This window comes from Eleginops maclovinus, chromosome 22 (genome assembly GCF_036324505.1).
Source record: "Eleginops maclovinus isolate JMC-PN-2008 ecotype Puerto Natales chromosome 22, JC_Emac_rtc_rv5, whole genome shotgun sequence".
Taxonomy (NCBI): Eukaryota; Metazoa; Chordata; class Actinopteri; order Perciformes; family Eleginopidae; genus Eleginops; species Eleginops maclovinus.
Window position 1 is genome coordinate 22,601,298 of NC_086370.1, and position 15,501 is coordinate 22,616,798.

At 43.7% G+C, this 15,501-nt stretch overlaps 1 protein-coding gene across 2 annotated transcripts; it reads left to right on the forward strand.

Moving 5' to 3' along the window:
- Positions 1 to 11,577: 11,577 nt before the first annotated feature.
- si:ch1073-126c3.2 (uncharacterized protein LOC555816 homolog) lies at positions 11,578 to 13,874 on the forward strand. Of its 2 annotated transcripts, none has more exons than XM_063875576.1 (6): positions 11,578 to 11,688; positions 11,815 to 11,906; positions 12,732 to 12,828; positions 13,022 to 13,134; positions 13,244 to 13,361; positions 13,591 to 13,874. In XM_063875576.1, exons 1-6 carry the CDS (start codon positions 11,646 to 11,648, stop codon positions 13,764 to 13,766), a joined length of 639 nt encoding a protein of 212 aa, XP_063731646.1. In that variant the 5' UTR covers positions 11,578 to 11,645; the 3' UTR covers positions 13,767 to 13,874. The 2 variants fall into 2 exon arrangements, with proteins under 2 accessions (XP_063731646.1, XP_063731645.1); XM_063875575.1 differs by having other exon boundaries at positions 11,582 to 11,688; positions 12,729 to 12,828.
- The last annotated feature ends 1,627 nt before the right edge of the window (positions 13,875 to 15,501 follow it).

Consider the following 15,501-nt stretch of genomic DNA (forward strand, 5'->3'; position numbering starts at 1 on the left):
CCAAAAACACCCCAAAGGGTGGGGGGTTCGAAGAAACCCATTGACCCTTTTTTTTTTCAGATGTTCTTGTGTCTGTGGGTCAGAGAATCACCATTTCCTTCTTTTGGGTGGGGGGTGTTGTGGGTTTTTTTGTGCACACAACTGTGGGGCTGAAAAGGGGTGTGTTTGTTTGTTTTGCAGGGGTGATGTTAGCCCCAGTTTCCCCCTCATCCCGTCTGTGGGGCCCCCGGGCCCGTAAATTTTTTTTTGCCCTTTTGGGGCCCTCGTGTCTGTTGTTCAGATGGGCCCCTGAGGGCCCCAACAAAAGAGATCCCCTGGATCTGCAAACGGGGTACAGTAGGTGAAAAACCCCATTTTTGTTTATAAAAACTTGGGTCTGGGCCCGACAGCAATATTCCAAGAAAGTGTGTTTTAAAACAAAACCTAACACTGTCCTTTTGTGTTGGACTGTAAGCCCCGCCAAATTTGGGGGGGGTTTGGCTCTTTTTTCACTTCTATCCTTTTTACCTTTTTTTAAGGGCTGGAAAAGCTTTGGGGCCAAGATGGCAGTTCCCCGTGCAGGGGTAAAAGGTGCATAAAACAGCCCTCTCTAAGGGGGACTTACCTTTAAAACAGAAGGCGGCAAATTTAAACCCGCGCCCCCCACAACTTGTTTTCATCATTAACTGCAATTCCCCCTGAGCGGGGGAATGTTTTTTTTGTGTAACCCATCATTTGAAAAACCTTTTATTGGGGGCAGGGGGGGACAGTGGAATTTAAAAAACTTTCCCAAGGGATTAGTAGTACCCTTTTTTAAAAAGTTTTTTCTAAAGGGGTCCCCTCTCTGGGCTTTAGTTTTGGAGAAGAATTTAAATTAAAATTTTTTTGGAAAGACTCCTCCAAAACCTGGCCCCTGATGCAATAAACCCCCCCCACCTGGCCCCCAGCCTGAGGATGGAGTTTCCCTAAAGTGTTAACTGAGTCTGACCCCCCGGCGCAGGGGTTTTTTGGGCTGAACCTTTTCATGCTCAACTCCCGTTTTTTTTCCTTTTAAATCCCAAAAAAGCTGGAAGCTGTAAAAAATCATCCTAAAGCGGGGGGAAAAATTTTTCTTTTGTCGAAACTTTTACGGTTTTTTTCTCGGTGGTTTTTAACGGGGAAAAACATCAAAACATTTTGAACAAAAAACCCCGGAAAAAAAGACTGAAACCCTTTTTTCAAACGGACAACATCTAAGTAAGCGTTTCCCCTTTGAACCATTTCGAATTTTTTCGAAGAGGACATTTTTCTTTCAGGTGTATATATAAAAGTAGACCCCTACTTTAAAAAGTCCCCCCCTGCTGAGGGTTTAGGTGGGATACGTATGTGTGTCTTCCCTTTTAAAAGTCCCTCCTGCAGATGTTTTTGGTGTATTCGTTTGTAGTGTCTCTAATTTAAAGATCCTTTCCTTGTTGATGTTCAGGTGTATATCATATGTAGTGGGGCTCTACTTTTAAAAAGTCCTTTTCCTGCAAAGTTCAGGTTTTAAAATTTTATATGTAGGGCGTTTTCCCACTTTTTAAAAAGTCCCCCCTCCCGCTGATTTCCCGGTGTAATCAGTATGTAGGGGTCTCTAAATTTAAAAGTCCTCTCCTCTGATTGGGTTTAGGTGTATATCTTTTGTTTGGGGCTCTAAATTTAAAAAGTCCCCTCTACTTATGTCAGGGGTTTATCAGAAAGTTTGTGTCTCTATTTAAAAGAGTCCTCCCCCCCTTTAAGTTTTAGGTGTATATCATATGCAGAGTCTCTAAATTTAAAGAGCCTCTCCTGCTGATGTTCAGGTGTTTTATCGTAAAGCGAAAATTTCTATTTTTTAAAAAAGTCCTCTCCCCCGGTGTTCAGGGTGTATCGTATTAGGTCTTACTTTTTAAAAAGTCCCTCCCCCCTTTCTGTTTTTCAGGTGTTTTTCGTATGTAGTTCCACTTTAAAAAGTCCTCTCCTTTCTGTGTTCGGTGTATATCATATTTTATGTCCTTTTACTTTAAAGAGTCCCCCTTTATTTGCTTTTTTGGGAAACCTTTTAAACCCCGGGCACCGGGTTCTGTTGCTTTCAGACAAACAATTAATCCCAAATTTGTCACAAGCTTCGGTGGGCAATCAACTGCGCATGATTCACAAGCTGCACACCTTCCCCTGCAGCAGTTTTAAAACACCAGGAAAACCCAAAAGCCCTTTTTGTTAAAAAACAAATTTGCTGCACCCCAGTCATTTACAGGAAAAACACACGTCTGTCCAAAGGGTTTTCTTGAAATTGGAGTTTTTGGGCATTTAAAGAGGTATACAAAACATAAAGTGTTACAGACCCCAATGGGGTGAATAAATGTGAAAAAGTTTTCCTTTGCTTAGAGGTGAAAATTTAAGGTTGGGTCACGCTTCAGGGCCCTTCCGGCCCCAGGGAAAGAGGCTCTAATTAACTTCCCCCCGTCTGAATTTTTTCCCAAAGAAATTTATTTTTAACGAGGGAAACAAAAACCAATTTAGAGCGAGGGAGACACCCCTGGACCGGGGCCTTTGCAGTGGACAGGGGTTTAAGGATAGAGAAAAAAAACCGGGCCCAGTGACCCTTTATAAAAAAATTTGGGGGAAAGGAGCAGGGTCCCTGGGTGGTTTTTGTGAAGATTTGCTCAGGTCCTGTGGGGTTAAGACAACCCCACAGGCACAGACACAAACACCAAAACCCCACACCCCCACACACAACACACACTTCCCCCCCTGGAGACTCACAGTTTTGAGGAAAAAAGAAACCCGAATGCCAGTCCCTTCGTTGGGGCGCTTTTCACATTTTGCATGGGGCATAAAGGTGGAGTGTGTGCCCCCCTTGGTGCCTGTCCATGTAATTTCTGCTATTTTATTTAAAATTAGGGGCAAGGGGAAAAATAGTGATAACCCGAAAAAAACTTCATGGGAAAAAACTTAAATGGAGACAAAAGTAAATTGAATCCCTACCCTTTTTAAATGAAAGGGGTTACGTAACAACGTCCCCCAAAAATTAAAACAAACTTTGGGGGGCTAGCGCTAATGTGCAGTCCCAAGTTTACATGGCTTTTTTAGGGTTAAAACCCCTACCTACATACAGGTGGACTTTTGGGGTTGTGGAAAAATTAGTCCCATAAAGCTTTTTTAAAAAAAGGGGACTTTAATATGGTAGTTACTCCCAAAAACCACACATTAACCCCCAACCCCGACATTGGATATTCATGTATTCCACTTGCGCACATTGCATTTTTTAAAGAGGGGCATATTCTTGCCCCATTTCAGGTTCATATTTGATTTGTCCCCTAGGGCATGTTTACTTGTCACTTTTTTTAACTTTTTGGGGTTTTTAGACCATTTGCATCAAAAAACTTTATAAACACAGAAATGGGGGAAAGGAAAAATCCAAAAAGTCTTTTCGTGAAGCTTGGGTTGCAAAGTGGCTTTAAGGGGGCATTTCGTTTCAAGTTTATTTTCAAAGGGGTATTTGCATCCTAAGCTCCCGTCTGCAAACATTCCCTTTTTTTCCCAGAGAATTTATCTCCGGGGAGCATGAAAAAAAGTGGGTTTTACACTCTGCTTGTCGGTACAAAAGTCAAACTCCAATTTGGGAAAATTTTCCCTTTGCGGGCATCATTAAACAAAATCTTTACCCAAAAAATTTGAAAGCTGAAGAATTTTTGTTTTGGGTTTTCCCAAAGCGTGAACCCTTTTTTTTTAGACTTTGCCAAACAATTAAGTTCCGGGATTTCCCCTTCATACCCCTAATTGAGAAAATTAAAAAATCCCAACCCCATTTTGGATAATTTTTTAAGGAAGCCACAGTTGCTCCTTCCCTTAAGATTCTCCTAGTTCTGTGTGTTTGAAATGGACTGGTTTTCATATTTCCTACAAATGGCCACTGAGTTTAAAGCAAGCAAGTGATCAGGAGGAATATGTCCCGACCATTTAGTAATTATTCTGGTAAACAGGTCATTTAAGCTGGTAAAACTGCTGTGGCAGTATGATGTAGTGGTGGATAAACAATGAGGCTGAAACACGGGAATCATATCAGTGAAGTGGAGTGCACAACAAACACAAGCATGTCATTAATTCATGTTCTATTCTAGGACATGCAAATTTAATGTTAACACTCATAGCCACATAAGAACCGCTGTCCTCCTTTTCAAATGGGAAGTCTTGTGAGCTGGTTTTAATTCCTCTCATGTAATTAAAGTATTATGATGGTTTTAAGGCATGCATTTTGCTGATCCCTGCAGACTGCATTCATATCTGATGTATTCCAGCGAGACAATGCAACGTGGGTTTGCATGTACAGTAGTAGAACATTTACAATCCATATTTAGGCTTTATGAATACATCAAAACCTAACGTATCCATGATGGAGTTTCTGAGCAGTCATTTAAAGTGTTTCCTCATACATTGGTTCAATCTCTGGTTTTATAATCACCTGCGTCTGAGGAAAATTGTCTTGTGAATGTCAGGCAGCGGAGTCAGTCCTGATTAGAATTGATATATCAGCTTGAAATAAATCCCTCTTTTTTTTACACTTGAAAAAAGAATAACCGAGTAATAGGAATACATTTGCTGCAGGACTGGCAGGGGTGGAAATGGGGATGTCTTTCAGATATTTTGGGTTGGATTTAAGTGTGATTTCACAAAGAAAAAGGCCAGGAAGTTTATCTACAGAATGAAGAAGACTTTTAAAAGATCACAGCTACAGTGGCTGACGCTGCTACAACGTCCCAGAACTCTTCCATCAGGAGAACTAAGCTGCAGCTCCAGAAAGGATGAATGTGTAGAAAGTACAAATGTTCCACAACTCATGCAGAAGAGAGACGCACACGGCTGGAGACCAGGGGACACTAAAGACAGACACACACAGCTGGAGACCAGGGGACACTAAAGAGAGACGCACACAGCTGGAGACCAGGGGACACTAAAGAGAGACGCACACAGCTGGAGACCAGGGGACACTAAAGAGAGACGCACACAGCTGGAGACCAGGGGACACTAAAGAGAGACGCACACAGCTGGAGACCAGGGGACACTAAAGAGAGACGCACACGGCTGGAGACCAGGGGACACTAAAGAGAGACACACACAGCTGGAGACCAGGGGACACTAAAGAGAGACACACACAGCTGGAGACCAGGGGACACTAAAGAGAGACACACACAGCTGGAGACCAGGGGACACTAAAGAGAGACGCACACAGCTGGAGACCAGGGGACACTAAAGAGAGACGCACACGGCTGGAGACCAGGGGACACTAAAGAGTGACACACACAGCTGGAGACCAGGGGACACTAAAGAGAGACGCACACAGCTGGAGACCAGGGGACACTAAAGAGAGACACACACAGCTGGAGACCAGGGGACACTAACGAGAGACGCACACAGCTGGAGACCAGGGGACACTAAAGAGAGACGCACACAGCTGGAGACCAGGGGACACTAAAGAGAGATGCACACAGCTGGACACCAGGGGACACTAAAGAGAGACGCACACAGCTGGAGACCAGGGGACACTAAAGAGAGACGCACACAGCTGGAGACCAGGGGACACTAAAGAGAGACGCACACAGCTGGAGACCAGGGGACACTAAAGAGAGACGCACACAGCTGGAGACCAGGGGACACTAAAGAGAGACACACCCAGCTGGAGACCAGGGGACACTAAAGAGAGACGCACACAGCTGGAGACCAGGGGACACTAAAGAGAGACGCACACAGCTGGAGACCAGGGGACACTATAGAGAGACGCACACAGCTGGAGACCAGGGGACACTAAAGAGAGACGCACACAGCTGGAGACCAGGGGACACTAAAGAGAGACGCACACAGCTGGAGACCAGGGGACACTAAAGAGAGACGCACACAGCTGGAGACCAGGGGACACTAAAGAGAGACGCACACAGCTGGAGACCAGGGGACACTAAAGAGAGACGCACACAGCTGGAGACCAGGGGACACTAACACTAAAAAGATCTTTCTGTTTTAGAACATTTGTGTTTTTTATTTAGAGCGTTTCTGCTCATGGAAATGCTTTGGCCCGCTGTAGCACGTTTGCATCTGTCGGCCGTCTTCACTGTGCTCCGTCGCTGCTGTCACTTAGTCATCCTGGTCCGTTTAAATGAACGTGCAGATTGCTCAACACCTACAGGAATGCAGAGAACATCCACACACCGACGCCCCAGAACACACACCAGATGGAGGAAACTATTAATTTATCAAATATTTACAAGATGCAAATGAGGATAAAAAAATGATGGTGCTGTTCCTGAACACCTGTTCCCTGCCGGCTTACCAAGCTCGTGTTTACCACCTGTCCTCTCACACACACTTCCTCCCTTCCTGAACACCAGCAGTGTCATTGTCTTCCCGCCTCTACAGCTTGTTGGCTGGCTTTCATGCACGCTCCATACTTCTTTGTTTACCACTTGTAGTTTTATATGCCAGCCAATTACTGTATTAACCATCCTCCCCTTTGCTTCCTGTCTCTTTGTTTCCCACACACTTCTTTCCTTGCTTACACTACAAACAAAGGTTACAACCAGCTCAGTGGTGATGTGCTAATGACTGCCAGTGCATGTACTTTATTATTTAGATACAAAAACATAGGACTCTTTAAATACAATCTTCCATTTTGTATGAGCATTTTCTTCCCTCTCTATCAATATATCGAGTTCTCATTCCTATTTTATTATTGTAAGAAGCAAATTAAGTTTCATTTGAGAACCTCTAAATGTTTAGCTAGAATCCTCATAGACAAACAGAGCCTTATCATGCATCAGTAATGTAGGAAGACCTCAGCAGGGTCTGGTTCATCAGGTGATCAGGTTTAAAGCAATTCACACAATGAAAGAAAATCTGAAAATAAAAAATGTATTTCTGTTTTGCAAAACTCTGCTTGGGAGCATCTATAATTTGTTGTCCCTTCTTACTGTTTAGCTTCCCGACTCTCATGTTGGCACTGAGCAGAGGCGTTGAGCAGGAACTCATAAACATAAATAAAGCATGCGGTATCTTCCAGAGTGGATCTGTGTGCGGGGATACGCTCTGTAGCTCCACGACAGAAACAGCCAGGGTTCATTGTTCGTGTCTTTAAAGGGTTAGCTCTGCTGCCAAACGCTGACAGGAGGCCAAAAGCCCGGTGCCAGATTCGTCTTCTCTTTCAGGAACAAAAGCACAGACATGAAAGCTGTTTAAATGGTTGGAGAGGACACTCTGTTAACAATCGATACAGCGTTAAAGACACCAGAACTTTTTGTTTCAATGCATTAGATTTGAAAGAGTTATCCTCTTGACTTATACAAAGACACAGACTAACCTCTGATGCAGGGATTGCCTTGCATGCATTACTATCCCTATAAACGTCGCCAATGGTGTGTGAGAAACAAAAACTCTTCTCCACTATGGACACCTGGAAAAAAGAACAGTCTCAAGACGGAAATCTGACTCTCTTCTTAAAATGAAGGAACAGGAACTTATGTGATTTCCAGTTCTCCAAAGCAGACAATCACTGTGTAGTATTAGCCTTACAGTGGCAACTAATTCAGAATAATTTGACCAACAAGTGAAATATCCTCTTAAAAAAAAGGAAGGGCCTAAAACAGATCCCTGAGGTACTCCATATATCAGAACATGTTCCGATAAGTAGGAACACATGAGAGTCAGAGACATCAAATTGTACTCAGTGCCACCAAACGTGTGAATATGTAAAAGAACAACAGATATGCTCTGCTTCAGCTCTGTTCTTTCTCTATCCCAGTCATTTGCTGTTTCCCGGAGACACTGATGCTGCTAATGGGCCCTACGACGATAAAAGGCTTTTCAGATTAGTGCTCCAAAAGCAGCTTTAGGATCTTCCCGGTCCCAGCAGTGGGAGCCTCCCATGTTGGCAAAATTGGCTCTGTGAAACATTTTGTAATCCAGGAAGAGAAGTGAAGTTTGTATGAAGACAACTTTGAAGATTTGACACAGTGCTGGCATCCTAAGTGTGTGTTTAATGTGTGGTGGCGTGTGCATTTATGTGTGTGCATTTCCATACGAGACAATGTGCATGTCTGTCTGTGTGAGTTATTGGTTTAATTTTCCCCTTTATGTGACTGTAAATGAATGCTATTTGAATAAAGCTAGCGAGGCTCATAAAAGTGCCTCTGCTGAGATAGTGGATGTAGTTAAGTTCCTTCTGACGTTGGAAGTGGAGCGAGCTGGTGGCGGTGACGGAGCTGAACAAAAAAGAAAATGATTCTCCAATCAATCAGATGAGTACGGTGGCTGACAGGTACAACCCCCAACACACCTCCATTAGGAGAAACGTTTCAGAAATAATGCAGATACAAAAAATAAACGTCATACGAGATGATCATAAAGCTGTCTCTGTCTCTCCTGAAATGTTTTCTGGTCTTATTTTAACAATGTGATCACATGACTCCTTCTAATGTTCCTGCAGATGTTTCACCCTGATTATTAGTGACGTTGATGACAAGTCCAAAAAATAGTTGCAGACAGAAAAAGAAGATTTGGTGACAAAAGGACAAAAAGTTGTTGTTTTTTTTAAAAGGAACATTTGGAGAAAGGACTCCATAAATTAGGGTTAGGGTTAGGTAAGGTTAACCCTTGTGGCACCTGTAGGCCACCGTATGTTTCCTTAAAATAGTCTTCACTCTGTCTGTACGAACATTAGTCTTTGCTAAACAATAAAGATTTTGAATTACAGCGAGTGGCGTTGTCAGTCAATGTTCAAATCCCACCAGCGTGCATGTCTGTCACTCCAACAGTTTGCTAATTAGTGTAGGAGGTTAGTCGAGACGGGGAGAAGAAAGCTTCTTTTTGAGCCTCCTGCTGGGCTTCAAATGTTTGATACGACGCAGCAGGAGTTATCGGGCCCACTTTCAACTGCCCCGTTCCCTGCTCGTCTCTTCCTCTTCTACACTTTCATTTTTTGTTTAGACGAAGAAGCCTTTCCTCCACTAACAAGATCAGTTCTTCTTGTCTCTTTACGAGCCCTCTGATGAATATTCGTGTTGAGTTGAACCCTTCCTTCCGATGCACAGTAATCCAACAAACTGTCTTCAGTGTGCCGCACCTTTAAAAGGATCTGCCTCGGCTTCTGCGTGTTATAAATCTGCCTAGTGATCAAGGCGAGGAGGTAATTAAAATGAGCTAATAGATGTTATTAGCTATTCATCAGCCGCAATTGCGTTCAAACTTTCCCTGGAGGCATTGTGCTGCTCCCAAACAAGGGAAAGTCTTTGAAACAGGTAGCGCGGCGTCTATCCTGAATACCAATTAGCTCAGGCTGTTTGGCTTTCTAAAGCTCATCCATGTGAATCATTTGACAACAGAGTAGCAGTTTTCCATGGGTGGATAATTCAACACAATGCCTCGAAGGGAGGTAGACAAGGAGCGCCGTGGGGAGAATGTCACGAGTATTTGAGAAAGGTTAGACAGAGAGGAGAGCGTGTTGCTATCAAACACGCCATTCATCATTATTTTTATGCCACACAGTCACATAGGGCTTCTGTGTGTGTGTGTGTGTGTGTGTGTGTGTGTGTGTGTGTGTGTGTGTGTGTGTGTGTGTGTGTGTGCAGGTATAAAGGTGTATTGGAGTCCTGTATGTGTTTATGTGTGACTGAGGAGGCCCCTGTATACATAGCTGGTCTTCTCCAGGGAACCGTAGCATTGCTCATAACATTTTAAAGCTCACTCTGGGAATCAAACAGTTTTAAAACCAGTTTATGGAAATGTAAAGCGAGGTGTGAGGATGCACAGTGAATGTACTATTTTGAATAATAGGCTACAGCAATAACACCTGCAGGTCACAGCTTGCATGTGTAATGTAGACACAGAATCAGGGGGTTCTTTTCTGGGTACTTTGAAGGAACCTAAGTGTTTGTGTTATGGAGTGTGCATATGCTGCTAAACTAATAATGGTTTGGCCCGCAGCGGTGGTGGGCATTAGGGCAAGGTGCAAAAGGGTAAATGCAAAGTTACTACATTTGTTACTACAGACCTCAAATGCTACATGGTGAAACCTGTGTAAAAATCAGCTGGAGGAAAGCTAGCTAACGTTAGCTATCAGGCTGCATCGTCATGCTTGGCTAGATAGCAGCTAAACGCTAATGCTAAGTGTGAGATCAAGTCAATGGGTTTGATTGCAAATAACCATAAATAACAATTACAAAGTAAAAGGATAACATTTAGGGTTATTCATGCAGGGCTTTTTCTAGAAAAATATAGCATGAGGAGCTAACGTGACTTCCGGTCTAAATTAAGCCCCGCCTACTTTCCGGTGTAAATCCTGCATCAGAGCTAAGCTGAAAATAACAGTTTCTTCATGTCTTAAAGCTGCTGAGTCATATATTGCACCTCAAACCTCAAAAAGAGTGCCTGCCACTCGTCCCCCGGCAGACCCACCGGACATCCATCCCCTATTTATTCTCCGTAAGCTGTCTCTGCCGCCTGACCAGACACCTGACCCCATCTCCATATCTCTGGCCTCATTAAACCCTTTCTGACCCACAGAGATTGTTTTCGTGCACGAGCAGCAAGCAGTATCCAAGTAATTTGAATTTCCTCAACACATTTCTATTCCTTGAATCCCGGCACCTGCATTACAGCGCAAGAGACACGACTTGGCGTTTATCAGACTTCACACGGGTCCCTCTGGAGCCACAAAAAGCTGTATCCAACTCTCACACACTCCTCGACGCACTTTGATGTGTAAAATCCAGGGAGTTCCCCTTTAGCCGCGGCGGTGTAAGATCAGGAGAACCCGCTTTCTTTTGAAGTGATGGCAAAAATGTACAGTGAGCGATCACAGAGGGACGAACCGAGGACGAGACCGTGCCGCGCAGCGGGGGGGAGTCGTGTTAACGGTGAAGGTAAAACCACTGGAAACGTTATGAAACACTAGCTGCTGTATGTGAGTATTCTGAAGTCAAAGGCTTTTTACATCATGACTAAATGCATCACAAGGATTGAAAGAATAACCTGGTGGATTCACATTGCTTTCAAAAGGCTGATGAAACAGCGTGGCTTCCACACAATCGTTCACAATAGTTCTGTGTGGATCTGAGGATCATTTACACATTGAAGCAAACTTTCTATTATTTCTTTTTGATCACAAGATCGAGACAAAGGAAGTGAAGCATGTGAGAGAACACACTGGCACGATAATGACGTCTTTTCAAGGTCCATTTGGAGGGCTAATCTTTGTTCTTCAAATCAAACACAAAAGGCAAATCCTCCCGTTAATGAGCTCAAACACTCTTCCTAAAAACCTCAATTATTAATTTGCTGCCAGATCGTCAGACATCCATAATGAATAACATCCACCGTGAATTATTTACACAGTCATCCTTCGCGGCACAACTTAACTGACACACTGAGTCAGCCAGTGTGTGTGTGTGTGTGTGATATCAACACTACATGCTACAACTAATGACAACACCTCTGTAATCTACAGTCCACGTTGCATCAGAGGTTAGAAATCATGGAAGCGTTTGTGAAATGTGGGAAATCCAGTGGCTGTGTCCTTGGCTGAACATCACATAATTGACCAATTCTGTGAACTTTGCTCCCAAAGAAGTCAATAAATCCACCAGTCAGCGCTGGGTCCAGAAAATAAATCTAACTCAGAGACCATGGCGGTGCAGGGAGCACTAGTGTGGATCTGCTCTCTAGCAGGTAATCTCACGGGTGTGTGGATCATAAAGGAGAACATGTATACTGAATAACTATACATGTAACTGGTGTGTGTGTGTGTGTGTGTGTGTGTGTGTGTGTGTGGTGTGTGTGTGTGTGTGTTTGAAGTCTTGTCCTTCTCTGCAGCTCAAGATGAGACTTTGCTTCAGAACTGCAGCTCACAAATTCAGCTTCTGGAGCATCTGACGTCTAATCTGAAGGTAAACTGTGTGTGTGTGTGTGTGTGTGTGTGTGTGTGTTTGAAGTCTTGTCCTTCTCTGCAACTCAAGATGAGACTTTGCTTCAGAACTGCAGCTCACAAATTCAGCTTCTGGAGCATCTGACGTCTAATCTGAAGGTAAACTGTGTGTGTGTGTGTGTGTGTGTGTGTCAGAAAAGCTGTAACATAGTCAGGTTACATTTTGTTATTTAAGACGGACAGATAAAAATATACCCTCTGTATCATATTGTTCATTTGGAATTTGTTTTCCATTTCATACCTGACACTGCGTGGCAGTCCTGTATACCATCTTTCCTGGGCCTCTTTTTCCTGATTATGACAACTTTTGTGTGGCTTTTTAACCCTTTACTGTATAGCTGTATTTCATTCATCCATTTTAATTTAAACTCTCACTTAAATTTGTTTCAATCATTATTTTATTTCAGAATTCCTTTATTATTCCCCAATTGTTCTTACATTATTATAATAATCCTAGAATTAACACCTGTCCTATCCTGTTGCATTTGACAACATTTGACTTGTATTGCTGTTGCTTTTAAGACCTCTGCATTTCCCTAAAGGTTTATCTTTTCCTTATAAAACAAGTCTGTAGGGGCTTGGGAACTGGGTGGTCACTGGTTCAATTCCCCTGTATGGACCCTATAACGTGGCTGCAGATGTGATCCAGGATGTGGGAAAAGGACACCTTTCTGTTATTGAATGCATGTGTGTATAGGTCTTGTTTGCATGTATGCATGTCCACTACAACTGTAAAATAACAACAGAATACTAAAGCACTCCTTCTCCTTCTCCTTCTCACCAGCAGGAGGTCGCAGAGTGTGCCTGGAGTTCAGAGCAGACGGCTGGCCTGCTGCTGACCCTGAGGAACCTGACGGACACTCTGCACAGACACCAGCTGAGAGGTAGCAACCCAAGACATAGGATCAAACGTGCTCTCCTCACTGATTAACAATGCCCTCTTGGAAGCAGTCATCTCTGTGGCTTCTCGTCTGAAATTGGCTGAATAAAAACAAGCCTAAGGGATAAATAAAGGGCTGAAATAAAAATAAAAACAGATTCAATTTCATATGTATTCAATAATCATTGATTTTACAGAATGCCAGGGAGCAGAGCCGCAGAAATGCCCTGAAGCTGAAGTACCCGAAAATGGAGGGTTGCTGTGCGTCACAGTGAGCAGCACGCGCTACTGCAAGCCTATGTGCAACCATGTAAGTGGAATAAAAAAGTACATCTCTGGTGTAAGAGTGAAGTAATCTTCTGGATACCTCTGCACAAGAAGAAACTAAAAAGGATGAGTAATGTGATTTTCTTTCACAGGGTCACGATTTTACTTTCCTCAGGAGGAGTCGGCTGTACGATGAGTGCAGTGAGCAGACGGGGTTCAAATGGCCGGCCAGTCAGTTCATCGGAGGAAACAGATGGGCCGTGTGCGACAGTAAGGAAGGAAGTGTTTTATCAACTAAGTATTGCTCTTTATACCTTTTTGCTTATTGCTAAGTTCAAAGCAGCATTTGAAGAGGCTCTATTATGATTTTCCCCCTCTCCTGTAGTGTGTGCTAGAGGTTTTAGTGCATGTAATTGGTATGCAAAGGCTAAAATCTCTGTGTTCCAGAGGGAGTTTCTCTCCCCCCGACTAAAGGTACCCTCTCTTTCTGCATTTCTAGAAGCACAAATCCAAATTTCAGCAGCAGCGTCGGCATATTTTTCTAAAGATCAGGACTGCCTGACAACCAAGAGCAGCAGCCTCCTAGACAGCGTCATCAAGGGGGATTTTATATCTGAGCTGAGGAAAGCAGGGGTGCAGGGAGAGGCCAAGTCCGACTGTCTTGTATGTGGGTGACCACGAGTCAGTGCATAAGTGTGGACAAACACATCTACACCCCTGCCGGTTGCACTAAAGAAATAACATTTTGAAACTGACTTAAATAAACCTGTTCCTGAACCTGAATCCTTTACATTCTTTTGTATATTGTTGATCTTTCTTCAGCAGGATAATCTCCACATATTAACACAACATTATCATTTCTGAAGTCAAAAGCTAACGGTATAAAGGAACTACAGCACGGTCACATGACTTCACGTCACCACCGCTAAGCTAAAGGAGGCTAATGTTGGGCTATAAAGGAACTACAGCACGGTCACATGACTTCACGTCACCACCGCTAAGCTAAAGGAGGCTAATGTTGGGCTATAAAGGAACTACAGCACGGTCACATGACTCCACATCACCACCGCTAAGCTAAAGGCGGCTAATGTTGGGCTATAAAGGAACTACAGCACGGTCACATGACTTCACGTCACCACCGCTAAGCTAAAGGAGGCTAATGTTGGGCTATAAATGAACTACAGCACGGTCACATGACTTCACGTCACCACCGCTAAGCTAAAGGAGGCTAATTTTGGGCTATAAAGGAACTACAGCACGGTCACATGACTTCACGTCACCACCGCTAAGCTAAAGGAGGCTAATTTTGGGCTATAAATGAACTACAGCACGGTCACATGACTTCACGTCACCACCGCTAAGCTAAAGGAGGCTAATGTTGGGCTATAAATGAACTACAGCACGGTCACATGACTTCACGTCACCACCGCTAAGCTAAAGGAGGCTAATTTTGGGCTATAAAGGAACTACAGCACGGTCACATGACTCCACGTCACCACCGCTAAGCTAAAGGCGGCTAATTTTGGGCTATAAAGGAACTACAGCATGGTCACATGACTTCACGTCTCCACCGCTAAGCTAAAAGCTGCTGCTTTTGAATCCACCAGTGTAAGATTTACTGACATATTTCTTGACGTAGAAAGAAAAATGTCTTCAGCTTGTGTTAACCACAGACCTTATTTCAGGCTTACAACCAAAAACATATTCAGAGTACCATTGACTGCAAGACGTGGGAACTAGAAGTGGTGAAATGCTGAATAATTTCCAGGTTTAAGGACTCATTCCTGCACTACTGTATCAAAGGTGAGGCTCCCTGCAGATTACCATCATTTAAGTACAACTGAAGGACACTTAAACCTGCAGTTGTCTGGTCACCGTCATCCCTTCTATCTGCCTGACTTCACTTCCCTGACAGTCACTCATTATTGACACGCTTCATGGAAAGACGTGATCGTGTTGAGATGAGGGTTAACCACTCTGCCAAATGGTCTGCCCTCAGTTTCTGCAAACACGTGCAGACGCAGCTCACCGAGGTCAAGGTTAACCCGTCAAACTGAGGCTGCAGGATCTCATTAGGCAGCCATTGACATCCCACATCATTCTATTAGGAATCACTCTAATCAGAGGGAAAATGACCGTCAGAACGACCCTGTGCTGTAGACAGACTAATCATCAATTACTGAAATAACTGTGTGCGGACTGAGGGAGGTGAACTGTGATGTCACACATCTACCATGAGGGGGCAACAGACACAACAATGTGTCTGTTCAGTGGTGTTTCTAGCTGGACTCATTTGGGTTTCTGTAGTGTGTTATAGAGGTGCAAAGGCTTTGTTCAATTTACTACAACTGTAACGCGTTGTGTGCATGCTGCCCTTTACCTCGTCTAATTTTTCAATGTGAATGGACCG

What these genes read in the sequence shown, in the direction of transcription:
- si:ch1073-126c3.2 (XM_063875575.1), top strand. Translation starts at nt 11,646, where the DNA reads ATGGCGGTGCAGGGAGCACTAGTGTGGATCTGCTCTCTAGCAG. An exon ending in GTGGATCTGCTCTCTAGCAG is followed by an intron (nt 11,689 to 11,814) that starts GTAATCTCACGG and finishes GTGTGTTTGAAG; the next exon opens with TCTTGTCCTTCTCTGCAGCT. An exon ending in ATCTGACGTCTAATCTGAAG is followed by an intron (nt 11,907 to 12,728) that starts GTAAACTGTGTG and finishes CCTTCTCACCAG; the next exon opens with CAGGAGGTCGCAGAGTGTGC.